The sequence below is a fragment of the Sylvia atricapilla genome, chromosome 5 (assembly GCF_009819655.1).
Source record: "Sylvia atricapilla isolate bSylAtr1 chromosome 5, bSylAtr1.pri, whole genome shotgun sequence".
Taxonomy (NCBI): domain Eukaryota; kingdom Metazoa; phylum Chordata; class Aves; order Passeriformes; family Sylviidae; genus Sylvia; species Sylvia atricapilla.
The window spans coordinates 68,611,700-68,627,741 of NC_089144.1; the positions used below are offsets into that span (position 1 = coordinate 68,611,700).

Genomic DNA, 16,042 nt, shown 5'->3' on the forward strand with positions numbered 1-16,042 from the left:
ATTAACAAAGCACTTCAGGATGTGTTTACCTTTACTCGGTACAAACTTCAGAGGGACCTAAGCACTTTGAATGGGGAGTCAGCATTTTGGCTAGGAGCTTTGACTTGCTGCTGGGAGACTTAGCTGCTAGCCTGAGCCCTCAAGCTTCTCTTTGCCTGTATAAACCCATAGTAATTCCCTGCTTCTGCTTTCTGGAATGCAGACTGGGAGAGAGGGAAAGAAAGAAGCTCCTCTGGGTTCCTCTGCCCAAATCTGTAGTTAACCCCACTCCCAAAGCACAGGCTTTTGCCCAGATGCTTTAGGTATAAAGGAAGTTTGGACTCACCCTCTGAAACTCTCTTCTCTTTTGCAGGCAGCAGTACTGAGGTGAGCAGGAGTCACCTGGTGCTGGACATTTCCATGTTGTGCTCTCGATTTCTTTTTGCAGGAATCAAGTGCTGATCTCTAGACTCAGCTGTCATCCCAATACAAATTTATCTCCAGATTTTGTCTAGGCAATGTTTAAATCAAGGCTGCCTCTAAATAGTTCAGGCAAAAATGCAAACAACTGAACTTCACTCACAACAGTACATCTTTTCTCACTACTCTTTAGCCAGTGCAAGAAAACACATCTAGTCCTGAACAAGGGTTGTGCTGTGAGGTCTGTAAGGACTTAGATTTATTTCATTGCTCTTCAGGAGAAGAACTTTTTGTTAAGGTGACTGGAAAAAAATCGAAAGCAACAATAAACAGCACTCCAAAAACTCTTTTTAATAGATGTGCTTCTTTTTATAGTTCAAATACTTTCACAAACAGGGATTTAGTTCTTTGCAACCATTTGAAGCAGAAGCTCTGTTACTGAATTAATTTTAGAGGTAAAGTAGTTAATTATACCTATAATATATAATTATACAGTTCTAATGAATGTGAACTATTAAACCTAAGGAAACTGAAGAGCTTTGTGAAGGCAAGTGAAAGCAAATCAGGATCTGAACAAAGGACAAAGTAGTAGCGCTCTTGGATAGATTCAGCCTTTACTCCAGCTGTTTGAGGTTTGGGGCAGATCTGGCTCATGAGCCACGATAAGCGAGAGAGTCAGCACGTGTGTTGCAAGGGGCAGGTCCAAAAGGTGTCACACGGGACACATAATTCTCTGCTAAAAGTACTTGTAGATCATCTCTACAGCTGCTGTGGCTTTAAAACCACAGTGACTTAGGGGGTACAGGGCTCTTTCCAGTTGTGTCCCCAAACTGCAGTCACTGAGAGGCTGTGACATTCTTTTGGGATGCTGTAATGCAGTTTGGTCACTGAATGCATTCAACTACAGAGGTATTTTCCATAGCTCTAAGAGGTTATTAGCACCTCAGTTAATTATATGTAAAGATTCAGACTCTGGCAAACCTTCATTATCCTTCCATCAATCACAAGGTCACAAAAGCCTAGTAGGGCTGTTACTAGCAATACAAATATCTCCTTTCTGAGTGGAAAAGCTGCTCTTTTTCTTGCATATCTTATTTTTTATATGCTAAACACATTAGACAAAATGGAAAAACCAGCTTGAGAATGTGGAATCCTCAACGGATGTGATACTTTGGACATGAATGTATGATGTTAGAAATGGGTATGGGAATCAGGCAAAAATTATCAGAATGGGGCACTTGAAGGCCACATTCAATCCTAAAAAATATGCCCTTGGGAGAGTAGTTTGGTGCCCAGAGCATTCCAGCAGACAGATGCCTAAATAAATCTCATCCAGCAGCTGTTTGAACCTCTGGGCACCGGTGTTATATGTGTGATGTAGGAATAACAACAGCTTCATTCACTCAGGGCACACATTCAGATCGATCAATGTCCCTTCTGTTTCTAGCTCCGAGGGCTGTGCTGGCATCTCTGAAGGCATCAGCTGAACAGGTAGCTGCCCTGTCTGAAACTTCAGGCAGCTGGAAACAACAGCATGCAGAAGGCTGTCCCTCAGTGAAGAGCCTAATGTTGAGCATTGGGCTATCTACATTGTTCATCTTCTGAACAGAAATAGCTAATAAACATGCCCTGAGGCCCAGCCTGTTTTCCCAACACCACAAACCATATTTGTTTAATCCATAAACCAAGTAAGGCAGTACTACCTCCTCTGATAATGTTCTTATGCTGCTGTGTCCAGACCCTGAGAAAGGATCTTGAAAAAGGAGAGCCTTGCTCAGGATGGGGAGATTTGTTAGCTATTAGGTATTCTGCTAAGCAGCTCTGATGCACTCATAGGAAAGGAGAGGATTTTTTGAACTTGAGGTGTTGGAAATCATTGTTGGATATATTACACATTTTCTGTGTAGCTTTGGGTGAAGTGCTTTGGCCTAATTTTGCACCAGCAAAGAAAAGGGGAATATAGCTACTGACGAGTGGGATCTGCATCAGGACCCTTGTCACTCTGTGTAAGTTTCCCATCTGGTGGAAAATTTCTTTTGACCAAACTGTTTCAATTTACAGACTTTGCACACTTGGCAGAGGTAGTCCAAGAAAAGCTTCTCAGGCTGGGCAGACTAGAGGTAGTCTGCTCCCTTCCCAGGTCTCTGGCTCACAGGCACACCACCTTGCAGGTTGGACCTCAATCCCTTGCAAAAGCATTTTGAGTTTCCAGGCCAGGGAACTACTTGTCAGTGAGGTTTTTTTGGTCTGAATGACACCAAAGTGTGAACTATTCAAACACACTCTGGGAACTGCAAAGTTTTTGTTTTACCTGTCACTGACAAGGATATCAATTCCAATGTCTAGGTCACGTGTCTTGCAGTACTCTCTCTAAACAAGTAGCTCTTCAGTGGCTCTCATCTTAAGACATGGTTTTGCTTTTGACTTCAGATTTTTACTGTAAATAAATTAAAAACTAAGCATAATATTCTGTATATCCCCCTACTATGTATATACATAGTTGAGAAGTTCTGTGAAAAGGGAGAAATGAGGGAAAAAGAAAAAATTGTCAGAACTTTGAAAGTCAGAGCAATAAAAAAAAATTAAAGAACTTTCAAGTTCTTTCTCCACTTGTTATGTTTTCCATCCTTACTCATAACTCTAGGATTCTATCCCAACCCCAGCCTAAGCAGTATTGACAGGAAAGGATTATCCACTGGAATTTTACATATTTACATCTAGAGAGTGCCAAACCAAAGTCTTTCTGAGTGGAACAAAGCCACCCTTATTTGAGCTAGCTTCTTCCTCTAGAATTGTCAGTGAACACCAGGGTGAGGCACAGGAGTTAATTGTGTAACAAGTGTTTCCGCAAAACTGTTGGTTTTTTTTGTTTTGTTTTTTTTCCTAAACAGGATATGCAGTAAAATGAGAAGTTGCTTCTTTGGCTTTTATTCCTCTCACAGTGAAATAGGAATCACTTGAGAAAAGATTTGTCCCCTTGATGCTAAGCACAGCATCTAGTAGCATCATCTTGGAAAGGATTTTGAGATGTACTGTTTGCAAATCTGTGGCAGCCAAGGGAACACCTGCTCCATAAGCAAAATAAAAAAAGCAGTGTTCAGGGATCTCTTTGTCTGAGGTCTAGCAAGCTACAACTGTGATGCTGTATTAACTCTGAATAGCTCTGGGGCTTAGTATTTGCATTATAAATGCAGGAATTATCGAGCTCTGCTCACATAAAGAGATTTCCAAGTTCTTTCACTTTCCAAGTACATAAGCAAGCGCTGACTCTGGAGAAATTACATTATATTGGGAGCTTGCAATTGATTGTATACTAGAAACTCAAGCTGTTTTCCTATGGGAGCAAGGACAAAATACACTTTTTGTTTGGGTGTCCAAGGCAGAATTGCCCTTTGGGCATCCCTGGTCAGTTTAAGACTAGGTGGGTTTGTGGCAAAGGAATCACTTTGTTTTGTTGTTTGACTTCAAGCCAAAATTTACAAATAGGTGTTCAAGAAGTCCTGAGTGTAAATATTCTGAACCAGCATGTCTGACATCGGTGAATTTCTGCTTTGGGCTGGTTGAGAATGACAATGACTAAAACACACGCAGAAAGGCCAGGGTAGCAGTCATGTAGAGGACCAACAGGGATTAGCATCTCAGAGTGCTAAGTATCACACAGAGCTGATGTTCAACCCAAAAGAGCCACAGCTTTCCCCTCCCTAAACATGTATAAACCAAGCAGGGTTTATGGCACGACGAATGTTAGGAGCGAAATGGTAAAAGTGAGCAGAATAAATGGCAGTTGCTTCTAGAATCAGCCCCGCAGTGGACGAAGGATTTTTCGGGGCGATGGTTGTGCAGGAGAGCATTAAACAGGGCACCGGGGCAGCGGCGGGACCTGCGGAGGGGAGGTGGGGGCACCTGGCGCCTCTCCTTTGGCAGCTGGATGCGCCACGCCGGACACGTTCGGGCTCTGCCCGCGGGGGGAATTCCAGAGGCACGGACGGACGGACAGATGGACGGACAGACGGACAGACGGACGGACGGACGGACGGACGGACAGACAGACGGACAGACAGACGGACAGACAGACGGATGGACGGACAGACGGACGGACGGACGGGCAGACGGACAGACAGACGGGCAGAGGGACGGACAGACAGACGCACGGACGGACAGACAGACGGACAGACAGACGGACGGACGGACAGACGGACGGACGGACGGGCAGACGGACAGACAGACGGGCAGACGGACGGACAGACAGGCGGATGGACAGACGGACGGACGGACGGACGGGTGCAGAGCCCGGCCCGCGCCACCGGGGGGCGCCCGGCGCCACCGCCCCGCTCCGCGCCCTCCGCCCGCGGAGAGAGGGCTCCTTCCCTCCGTTCCTCCTTCCCCCGCCGGCCCCTTCCTTCCCTCCGCTTGGCCATGGCTAAACAGCCCCGTTCCTTCCGTCTGCTCCTGCAACAGCTCGCCTCCGATCATCGCCCTTGTTCTCCGGGGGAGTCGCTCCAGCCCAGCCACTCTTTTCCTGCGCTGCTCTCCGAAGCGGGCAGAGAACCCTTGGCAGTGCCCGGCCAAGCGGAAGGTCCACACTGGATTTTTTTGGCTGTGCAGGGGTGTTTGTACATCTCAGACAGACTTTTCTTCCCTAATCATTTCATTCTGCGGCTTTGTTTACAGTACCAGCTGAGCTATGTCCAAAAAGGTACTAAAAACACTAAATCACTAACCCATGCTTTAATGAAACTTGCCACCCACACATTTAGATGTCCTTCTCAGTAATTTGGCTCAAGGCAGCGGTGGAATTCCTGCTGGGAGAAGTCCCTGCAGCAACCCAAGATTTATCTCCATCACATTTGCCAGCGTAGCTATTTGGACAAGCCCTTTGAAGAGTGATCAAGTCCACAGTGCCTCAGTGTAATTCTCCAAATGGTTTCTCCACTTATGAGAGCTGAAAATGAAGGCAAGGGTTAATGAACAGGCCTGATCAATACCCCATCAATCGGGTAAGACAATTTATGTTGGAATTTGTTACTGTAACAGCATGTTACTGATGAACTCCCAGTAGTATAAAGGAACACTGGCAACACAGTCTGTCTTGTTTAAGACCTTTTCCACTGCTTTATTACAAAGTTGAAGAATGACAGTAAAGAGCAGCATTAGGTCTGCATGTGGTCTGTGAGCATTTATGAGGAAATTAGCAAATGTTTATATTAGATGAAAATGTCAAACCAGACATAAAAGCTGAGCCACCAGCCTGCCAAGGCATCCTTGTCTCTCTGCCTGCCTCCAGACATGTTATTATTTACAGAGAATTATTATTCTCATTTAAGGAAATAAATAATTTCAATAGCTTGCCATAAAAATTCAGTTACTAGAAGTGTAATTAGTAATTCTTTGTTTAATCTTTGAGATCAAATACAGCCTAGCTGCACTGCTGGTTTTAACAACCTAAGTTCCAACATCATGCAGCTACTATAAAGTCACTGCAGGCTGTCAGCCAGCTTGCTGCCAACAGGTGACCTCGAGTATCTTCAGAAAGAAGAGCTTGGGTGCTCACCTGCTTTATCAAGCACACACAGTTTAATTAAAGAGTTACTACCTATTTCTGTGACTTTGGCCTCAAGAATTGTCAGGATATGATGATGCCTATACTCCTGAAATCACTCTTTCCCAAACTTTTGAAAGGCAGATATCCATGATAAGAATGGAATCAGTTGATAGGCCTTACAATCCAGCATTCCAAACCAAGCAAAAGGAGCAGCCACTGTGGAAATATGACACAGGTTCTTTCTGCACATTATTTCTGTCCTACAAGCTTTGGGCATTGAGGAGGTCTTACAGAGGCCTTGCTGGCAGTGTCTGGCACAGGACTCATTTGTGGCACAGATCAGGTATTTCACACTTTATGATCACCTTCTCAGGCTCCTGAGTCTGCTGGTCAACAGCAACACCTTGATGTGACTCAAACCCTGCTTCCAAGGATTGGCTTGTACCCACAAGAAGGCAAAAGTGCCTCGACATTTCTCCATGGAAGCTGAGAACAAGTGCAGGGCTGCAGCACATCTGGTGCTCCCCCAAGCCCTTCCCTGTACCCCACTGGAAGCACTCTGGGAAACACAACAATAAGTAAGCAGCAATCAAAAAAAAAAAAAAAAAAAGCTGCAAAGAATATTCCAAATGTTTATTATGTATTAAAAATACTGCAAATAAGCCATACAGTTCATTTCACAGTAACCTAAACAAGGTTGTTCAAGAACTTGAGAAGTCAACAAAGAACAGTGCAGTTCCAACAGTGACAACAGTTACCTTAATGCCATGGCTCCCTTTTTCTCTGACAGCAATTCTTTCCCATTTACAGTGGGAACAACACTGGATACGGTTTAGTATCCTATTTACTTAGGAGAACTCCTTTTGACCTGTGTTGTTCCCATTTCTGGGAGATGCTTTTTCTAGGAATTTTTCATCTAACACAGTCGAGGATCTGTCTGGTCCAGGCTGAGGTGGGCATGATGTCCATGGCCAATTTCCAAGGAATCTGTGTGCAGACTTCTTTACCAATTATTTGGATAAAATTCAAAAGTAAACTTGAAAAGTAGGGATATTAGAAATCCTTTCCAAAAAGACAGAAAACCAAAAAAGTAGTTTTAAAAGACCATCTACAGAATTATGACACTTTTTTCCTCTCTCTCCTAGAGCAGGTCTCCTAGAAGGATCCTTTGCTACCAATGCCCCAGCCAGACACCTGGTGACAAAAATAGTGACAAGAATCAGGCACCAAGTCCTGAATACGTAACAAGTGTTCAGGTCACTGTCAGCTGTGTGAAAACTTGGAAATGTATATACCATAGAAGCAATTCTGCTAATTTCATGGTGGTTTTCTCTCTTGTGTGTATTGGAGTGTATTATTGCTGTTGTTAGCATGCTTCTTCTATATATAGAACACAACAGGTGCAATTTTGGTCCTTCTCTTTCCTCAAATTTGTGGTGATTTTTACAGAAAAATCCCTTATCAAAGACCAAATTAGAGCTTTCCAAGAAAGACACAAGCTAATCACATGAACAGTCTAAAAATGTGACAAAAATATAACTGTACCCTCTTGAAATTAACCCCATCCTTCAGGTGTCCCTTCTAAGCACTGATCTTCTGCACCAGCAGCTGAAGATGCTGGCAAAGAAGCCTATGATCACAAAGAATGAATGTTTTAGGTCTTAGCCCCAGGCAGTGCCACTTACCTCAGACCTTGTTAGTTCCTTGGTACAGATTAAGGTCTCACAGAAACACACCAGTGACCCTTGGTAAACTGAGCACACATCTGAGTGCCAAACTGCAGAAACAGGTGAGGTGCACCACACCTGCTCCACTCTTTGAGTTCACCACGGTAAACAGTTTAAGATAGCGTGTTGTTTTATTTCTTAAACCAAAACATACCAGTAAAATCCTCAGAGAGTGCAGCAGTGTGCTTTGGGTACCAAAACAGCTGTAGCCCTCCTGTGTGGGTATCTAGTGTCAGTGTGAAACACCTTCATGCCATTAAATACGTGCCCATGCTAACAAGGATGTAGTGCCTTAGTTACACCACTACACTTAACAGTGGTACAACTTCATAGGGAACATGAGCCCTTAAGAAACTCAACCCTCAACTAAACTCGTGTTTTCTTAAAACAAAATTTAGGGGAAAGAAAAAATCAAACAAAAAACTCCAAAAACACTGCATGAAAAAGAAATAAAGGAAATAAGCAGAACTGTCTCTATTATTAAAGTATTCTCTTTGGAGGTATCAAATTGCTTTTAAAAAGAGTAAAAAACGGGGCATACAAAAGCTATTCTCCTTAACTCATTATTTGCCCAAGGAGCACCACTGCCTAAACTTTTTCATGTATTTTTTCTACTTTCACAAACAACCTTTCCAGATCATTCCTCAGGTCATCTATTGAGCTCTTCACAGACTCCAAGTTGTTCTCATTATTTTCAATTTTCACTGAATACGCAACTAAACTATCCACTGCAGTTCTTATCATTTTCAAATCAGAATCAACCTGGCTAACAGAAGATCGCAGTTCATCTACAGAGCCTTCCATAGAAGAAAATTTTTCAAGGTAGCCCTGAGAATGTGCTTGACCTGCCTGAAGATTGCCTTGATCCAACAAAGTACTAATTTGCTTCTGGATATCTTGGAGAGCACCAGAGGATGGCAAGTTATTGATGCTTCTCCTTAAGTTTTCCATGTCATTGTACAGTGAAGTCTGCGCTTCACCAAGATTTTTCAGAGCATCTGTGACAGAATTTACGTCTGTATTTGAGAGTCCCTGAAGAGCGGTAATGCTTTGTTTTAGGGTATTGAGCTTATCCTCATACTCTGCCTCCTTAGAAAGGAAAGATTCCAACTTTTCGCTGTTTTGAGCAGCAACAGATGCTAGAGACTCTAGGCTGTCTTCTATGTGCCTCAATCGAGTCTCCAGTCCTTCACTGTTCTTCCCAGAAGTTTCTAATGCTTTTCTGAAGAGATCATTATCTTCCCATTTGTTGAGGTTGGCTTTAACTTGCAGTAAATCTTCATCAAGTCTTTTAATGTCACTAGGGAGCTGCATAATAGAATCCTCAGCTCTCAGAACTTTCTCTTGTAAAGCTTTTAATGAAAGGTGTTCAGTGTCTGCAGCCTCTTTGAACTTCTCATGTTCCTGTTTGAGGTTGACTAACTCTTTCACTTCAGTGTACACATCAGACTCCATGGAGTCTATTGTACTCTTCAAGGTCTCTATGTCCTTTTCTTTCATTTTCATGGATGCTTGCATTTCATCAAAAGCATCTTTTAGCACCTTAATTTCGTGTTTATACACATCTGCCTGTTCTAGTGAACCAACCTTTGCTTTCATGTTGTTGATTTCATCTTGGCTCCTTTGCTGGACTTCAGTGAATACAGCAATGTTATCATTTATAGACTTGGTCAGCTCTGTTAGTCTCTCTTCCACTGTGTTTTCCAGAGACGTGAAGTCTCGTTCCCTTGCATCCTTCACCATGTGAATGCCATCAGACAAGTCTTTCAAAATTTCATTTTGCAGCTTCTGAAGCACTTCACTGATCCGGTTTATTTCACTCTCCCCTTGTTTAACAGCCTTCTCGCTCACCTCCTGCTTCTGCTGAACAATTTTCATCATGGATTCAAATTCTCCAAATGTGGTTTGAAGAGAACGTACCTAGGCCAGAAATACACATGGTTAATACCAGTAATTTCATGCTTTTTGTCCAAGACCCTTATAGCCTTTGTTAGCAGACAAAATTAATACCTTGCAATCCTTCATGTCCCTTAGCTGAAGTGACCCAGTGACATACAGATATGGGAGGCACAAAAAACCCAGCTGAGCCTTACAGCTCTATAGTACATACACCTTCTGTTAAGGGTCCTTGGCCTCACTGACCTGCCATTCATGATCCAGGAAATCTGTGGCAGTGAAAAAGGAACCCAGGTCTCCAGAGTCTGCATGCAGACCCCTGAACCACCCTTCCCCGGTAGGACTCCTGATTCTAAACACAACAAGTCCTTAGAAAAGGGAGGGAGGCAAACCAAAAGAATATCTGGTATCAGCTTCTAAATACAGAAAAGCTGGGATTCGATTTTATCAGGCAAGAATACCAAAGACCAATTCCTGATCATGAGAAACAAGTTTCATGGTAGACAAGAAAGAGCGACAGGAAAGATTAGAGGGAGAAGGGAGCTGGGATGGGCCAAGCAATTCAAGTAGTAATCACGACATTTTGCCACTCCTAGACACCAATGGAAACACAAGAGATTTTTTTTGTTAACTATCTTTTAAGATTAGAAAAAAATAAGGAAGTCTTTAATGTTCCAAATAGTTAGCAGCTTGTTTTTCCCACTCCTGTATACACCCACACACTCACAGTGAGCAGGGCCCATGTATGTACACACAGAGAACAAAAGCACAGCAGCTGCCAAGGGCCTGCCTTGCATCTAGCTCAGGTGAACAGAAAGTTCCTACCTTCCTACCACTGCATCAGGTATGCTATTAAACTTCCAGTTACAAAAACTATCTTTACAACTGGTTTCAGTAGCAGCCAGAGGGAAAAGGTCAAGGGGTGAGGGGCTGCCATGTTTGTTTACTCTCACATTTAAAGGTAAGATCCAGGCCAGGGAAGCATGCATTACTTAATTTTGAGGCAAAGCAGAGCATCAGTCTCAAGACCGTGGAGAAATCTTTTTGTGCATGTGTGGGTTGTACTCTCTTAAACTTAGTAAAGCAACTGAACTCCCGCTGGCTGCAAGAGAAATCCATCACAGAGAAAATACCTCAAGGCTTTGGCAGGATGGCAAATGCTGAGTAATGCACGTTGCCTTGCCTCACACTACTCCCTGTGTCTGAGGGGTATATTAATCAGCCATGCCACACGGGCTGCCATGTTTACTGATTAGATACACAGCTGGAGGGGTGGTTTTATTCTATAAATAGAAGGATATTTTATATGGTTTTAGAAAGAAATACACCGAGCTGCTCTTTTTTTTTTTTTCTTTTCCACTAGCAGGGTCTAGCAGTTCCCTGACTCACTCTGAACCTAGACACTATTTTCAAAAGACCTAACAGACATCCTAATTAGAAATTAAATTCTTTGTATGTATTTTTGCAAATCCCTGGCCAAATCCTCCTTCGTTTTCATGAAACTCTGCACTGTGCAAGGATTGTAGAGTTTGGCCATGAGACTTGCCCTTGCTTTGACAGATCCCTGCAGTTTGAAGAAAACCCATTAAGATGACTTCTTTTCTCTCTCTCCAGCAAAAAGGTTTCTAATGCCTTTACATTCCCTACACTTGTATTCTCTAGTGCTCCCATAGGAAATTAGAAATGAGCTGAGAGGAAGGGATGGAGAAGGTAATACTGCCATACACATTGCAGCTGGGCACCCTTCATTAGACTGACTTACCAACCTCATTTTCATTGCATCTCAGCTGTCATTCCTTCTGCTTATTTCCACAGAGACCAGAGAGCTTTTTCTGTATCACTATAAATGGAGGTCAGACATCTAACAGGATACACAGGAAAGTTCTCCTCCCCCTCCTATTACAGTGACACATTTCAACCAAACCACCAAATTCATATTTGCAAGTAGCTATCTTTTTAGCCTAAGAAATCAGAAATAGCCAGAACTCTCCAGAGGGCTGCGTCTGTGACCACATGACTGACAGAGATGGATCCCACCTCACACAGTGGAGTACTTAATACCTGCTTCTCCACTGCATTTAGGCAATGCTCATGGTGTAAGTTGAAGCTATTCCCCATCTGGGCCAGCCACTTGAAGATCAGAGAGTTCTGATATATTAAAATGGACTGGGGTCTTCAAATTATACCAGCTTCTAATCTGATTTGTCCTAACCAAGAGCCACCAAGGCTCTCAAAGCAATACCTTTGCACAAGAGGGGGAAAAACTCATGGCATCAAAGCAGTTGGCCTGTGTATGAACCTTCATGTGAGGGGTTTTTTTGGTGTACATGGCTGGTAAGATTTGAAGCCATAGCCCTTGAAATAGTACATAAAAATGTTTCTCTAACTCATCATACTATCTTGTGTTTAAACACCAAATGACCTTGGCCTCTCTGAGAATGGTGCTGTGTTAAAGACTAAACTTCCACATCATTTCCTTTCCACTCGATGTGTAAAGCAGATGAGTTTATATAATGCTTACTCCTGACAGAAGAAGATCTCTGCAGTCAGACGAAGGGCAAAAAGCAACACAGCAGCTTGTGCTGATGGCACTCTGCAAGTACAAGGAAGGAATCTACACCTTTGTAAAGCAATGAGATACAGCCTGCTCTCCTCTCCCTCAAGTACATTCCTGTGTCACCAAACCACAGCAACCGAAACTTCCAAGGGTTACATCGAAACCCTGTGAGCTTTTTCCCCCACCTTTAACAGCCATCTGCTATACACAGGCAAGTAAGTTTCCGCTGTCTTTGAAACCAGCTAGTTATAAACTTCTGTTATATACTCCTCCTATAATATGTAACACATGATTTTCTGCAATGACATGGAGATGGGAGGCAGCAATTTGTCCTCATTCCTTTGATTAGAAGGGCTTATACATTGTCTGTACATCTGAATTCTATACTCATGTATTGTAGTTTTACATCTTGCCATTACAATTTCTTCCTTCTTACAGTCTACAAAAATGTCTTTAAAAACCAGTAAAATGCAATAACCTGTATTAGCTCAAATCACTCTCCTGTCATCAGTGAGTAAACCCCCCAGGATTTAAAATTAGCTTCAGACACAGCCCTATAGCCCTGAAGTTTACAACTCTTCTCCCCCACTGACATGGATTTTCCTTTTCCTTCTTGTATGGGACAGGAAACACCAAGACTGACAATATAATCTTCACATGTGCAGGAACTGTGTTTCTGGAAGCACCACTGAACAGCCAGAAGATCTCTGCCAGTGCCTGTCCCCCCAGTGCCAGCCCATGCCCAAGCTTGTGGAGAATACAGGGAATCTGAATGGTCTGCCATGCAGAAAGCAGTCAAGCTGAGACAAGAATTTCCTTTTCTTTGATCTGACTCAGTCATAACTTTACATACTGTCTTCCAACCAATTAACCTGCTCCCGGGAAACTAGTTGAATTGTATGCTGATGATATGCAATCACAGATGCCATTCTTAAATGTTTTAGGCACCCTAGGATGTATCCAAGTGGACAGTGCTATTTGTGAAACTATAGCTGGGAGGCTAATAAGGGCCTGAGTGAAAAAAGTGAGGGAAATGAGCATTTATTTCACTTCACTTGAGCCACATCCTGTGCCAGCAACTTCACAGCTTTTCCATGGTCCTGGACTGCCTTGGACACCACGAGTATCACTTCCTTGGCCAGAGACTGCGGCAGAACGTGGGAGGCAGGGTACTGCAGCAGTGTTTCTGGCACAGGCTCTGCTGTTCGGTGAAGCTCACACGAGTTTTGTTTTCTCGAGTGTGGGGACGCTGAGGCGGGATCCTGCCCCACTCTGACAGCGCTGCCACCCCGTGTCCCTTGGCGTGCACACCTCCCCGCTCGGCCGCAGCTCGTTCGCCCCGCCAGGCTAAGTGATCCGCGGGCCTCCAAGATACGGAATTACGGGCAGCAGGCTCCTTCGGAACGACAGGTCCGCACTGCTGCCGACACGTAACGCAGCGTGCGGGCTGCATTCCATAAAATGGCTTCAGGCACAGGCCCTAGAACAGCGAGCTGGGGGCTGCGGCCACTGCCGCGGGGTCCCGTCCCGCCCCGTCCCGCCCAGCCCTACGCCGCCTGGCAGGGATTTCTCGCCGCTCTGGGGCCACGTTTGCAGGCACGGGGAACACCGCGGCCCTGACTCCGCCTGTGCCTCTAATGCCATGAAAGCATCTTTGACGGAGCACGGAAGAGGAGGGGAAGGCAACGGGATACGTTCGCTTTCCCCCAAGCCAGGCCATCCCACAGCTGCACAGCTCCTTATTTCAGGGGCGAAGCCCCGCGTCCGTCCCCCCGCCCCGCCGAGCAGCGCCGAGCGCCCCGACGGTTCCCAGCCCGCCCGCCCCCGGCCGTGCCCGGCGCCGCGCTACCTTCTGCACCACGGTGTCCAGGGTGGCGGCCAGCTCCTGCCGCTGCCGGCCGGAGGCCTCCACCTCCCGGGCGCTCCTGCCGACCTCCTCCTGCAGCTGCAGCATGTACCAGCCGGCGGGCAGCGCGGCGCCCAGCACCACCGCGGCGCCCAGCAGCATCGCCCAGCCGCGGCGGGGGCCGGCGCCGGAGCGGCCCCCCCCACCGGCCCTGCCGCCCCGGCCGTGCCCCGCCGCCGCCGGCTTCTTCGCCGCCGGCTCCTCGCCGCCGCCGGGCTGCGCGCCCTTCTCGTTGGCGGCGGGCGGGCTACCCCCCTTAGCGCCCCGGTGCTTGGCGGCCGACATGGCGGGACGCCGCCACCGCCGTACGCAGCGCGGGAGCAGCACAAGCGGGCGAAAGAGAGAGAGACGGAGGGAGGGAGGACGGAGGGAAGGCGGAGGCGCCGGCCCGGGCCGCGCCACGCTCCCCGCCCCGCCCCGCCCCGGCCCCCGCCCCCGGAGCCGCCACGCACACGGGGATGGGCGGCGGGCCTGCCGGGGGCAGACGTGGCGCACAGGGCCCGAGCCAGGGGAGCGGTGGGACCTGGAAGCGGCGGGCGGGGCGGAGAGGAAGGCCCGGCCCGGCCCCGCGATGAGAAGCCGTCCGCCGACCCGCTGTGGGCTTCTCGGAGCGGGGAGCGCTCTCCAGCCGTCCCCAAAGCCAGACCGCTCCTTCTGCCAGTTTTTGCCTCGGCGCGTAGTTTTAGTGGTAGAACGCGGCTGGATTCTGTCTCACGCAACTTGTGTTTTGCTTGGTTGTGATTTTGGCTGGAGTAATTGCAGCAAGCTCCGGAATGACTGAGAGAAAGGCGTGGAGAAAAAGTTATTTTCTCCATCCGCAACTCCTCTCCCCAACCCGTTTCTAGTGCCTGCAGAGCAGAGCCTTGGCTTCGGGCTGGTCCTTGGGAGCCCAACAGCTGCTGCCCCGGCTGGAGGAGCGCTCCAAGCCCCAGGCAAGCCTCTCTCAGGTCACGGACGACTTTGTCCCAGCACAGGACAAGACAGAAGAGGCTGAGCAGGCCTTCTTCCCCTGTGCCGCGGGCTCCAGCTGGAGCTTGAGGCACTGAATGTATCTTTCTCTGTTTGATTACACCAAGAAATTAAGTTTCATCTTTGAGGACGTTTTCTTTTCTTGGTCTTTCCTTTGATTACAGTATATTCTTCCTTCACATATATATAGGCATAAAAATAAATTTTATAATGAGTATTATGTAGAAACAGTGATTTGTAAAGTCAGAAGGATCACAGCCCCTGATGTTAGCTTCTCAGAGTTGCACCTCTGCCAAGACTTAGGATGAACTGAACTGTTTAGTCTATACATGATGTTCTAGTAACTACTAGAATGAGTGGTCAGAGGAGAATTTATAGTGAATTGTTTCAGGCATTTTGTTAGCACAATTCTGTCAAATGCACAGGATGTTGGAGTAACGGCAGGTTACGGGCACTGCAACAGAACTTGTTGCCCTGACCCTGAAAAGTAACAGAGAGCTTGCATGGGGTCAGGAGGTTATCTTAAATATATCCCAGAGGTGGCTGAAGCTGGTCTGAGGGGGGCTTGCACTAGAGGAGCTGAGGAACTTTCATAATAATCTGTCTTCCTCAATACAATGAGAGTAGAAATCTTCAGCAGCAAACAAAGCACCCTGGGAAAGCTACAAGAGCAGTTTCCACCATGAACATCTAACCACAGCCTTCGTTGTCTCACACTTTAAGAGAAGGGGATATTAGATTTCTGTTTAGGAAGGGCCTAGAAAGGCTAGGATTTGTAGCGGTACCCTAAGACCCAGGATTTTAGCTCTGAAGCCATTTATTTTAGAGTTTACTGTAAGAACTGAGCCATATGGACTTCACCAGACAGAATAATCAAGAGGATCATCAGTGTTAAGCATCAAGTAATATAGATCTATTTCAGGGAGTAAGGCAGCGTAGGTAACTGTCACTATTTCTCCCTCTCTTGCTTTCTTGCTTGGTAGTGACAAGGAAAATGCTAGCAGTGTACTACCTAAAGATTTTTCTCACCATGGAACCAATTCGAG

The 16,042-nt window shown here is 45.9% G+C and overlaps 1 protein-coding gene across 1 annotated transcript; it reads right to left on the reverse strand.

Moving 5' to 3' along the window:
• Positions 1 to 6,553: 6,553 nt before the first annotated feature.
• CKAP4 (cytoskeleton associated protein 4) lies at positions 6,554 to 14,435 on the reverse strand. Its single transcript, XM_066319991.1, has 2 exons — positions 13,971 to 14,435; positions 6,554 to 9,588 (listed from the first exon to the last, which is right to left on the reverse strand). Exons 1-2 carry the CDS (start codon positions 14,310 to 14,312, stop codon positions 8,257 to 8,259), a joined length of 1,674 nt encoding a protein of 557 aa, XP_066176088.1. The 5' UTR covers positions 14,313 to 14,435; the 3' UTR covers positions 6,554 to 8,256.
• Between the last annotated feature and the right edge of the window lie 1,607 nt (positions 14,436 to 16,042).

What these genes read in the sequence shown, in the direction of transcription:
- CKAP4 (XM_066319991.1), bottom strand. Translation starts at nt 14,312, where the DNA reads ATGTCGGCCGCCAAGCACCGGGGCGCTAAGGGGGGTAGCCCGCCCGCC. An exon ending in TGGACACCGTGGTGCAGAAG is followed by an intron (nt 9,589 to 13,970) that starts GTAGCGCGGCGC and finishes TTTCTGGCCTAG; the next exon opens with GTACGTTCTCTTCAAACCAC.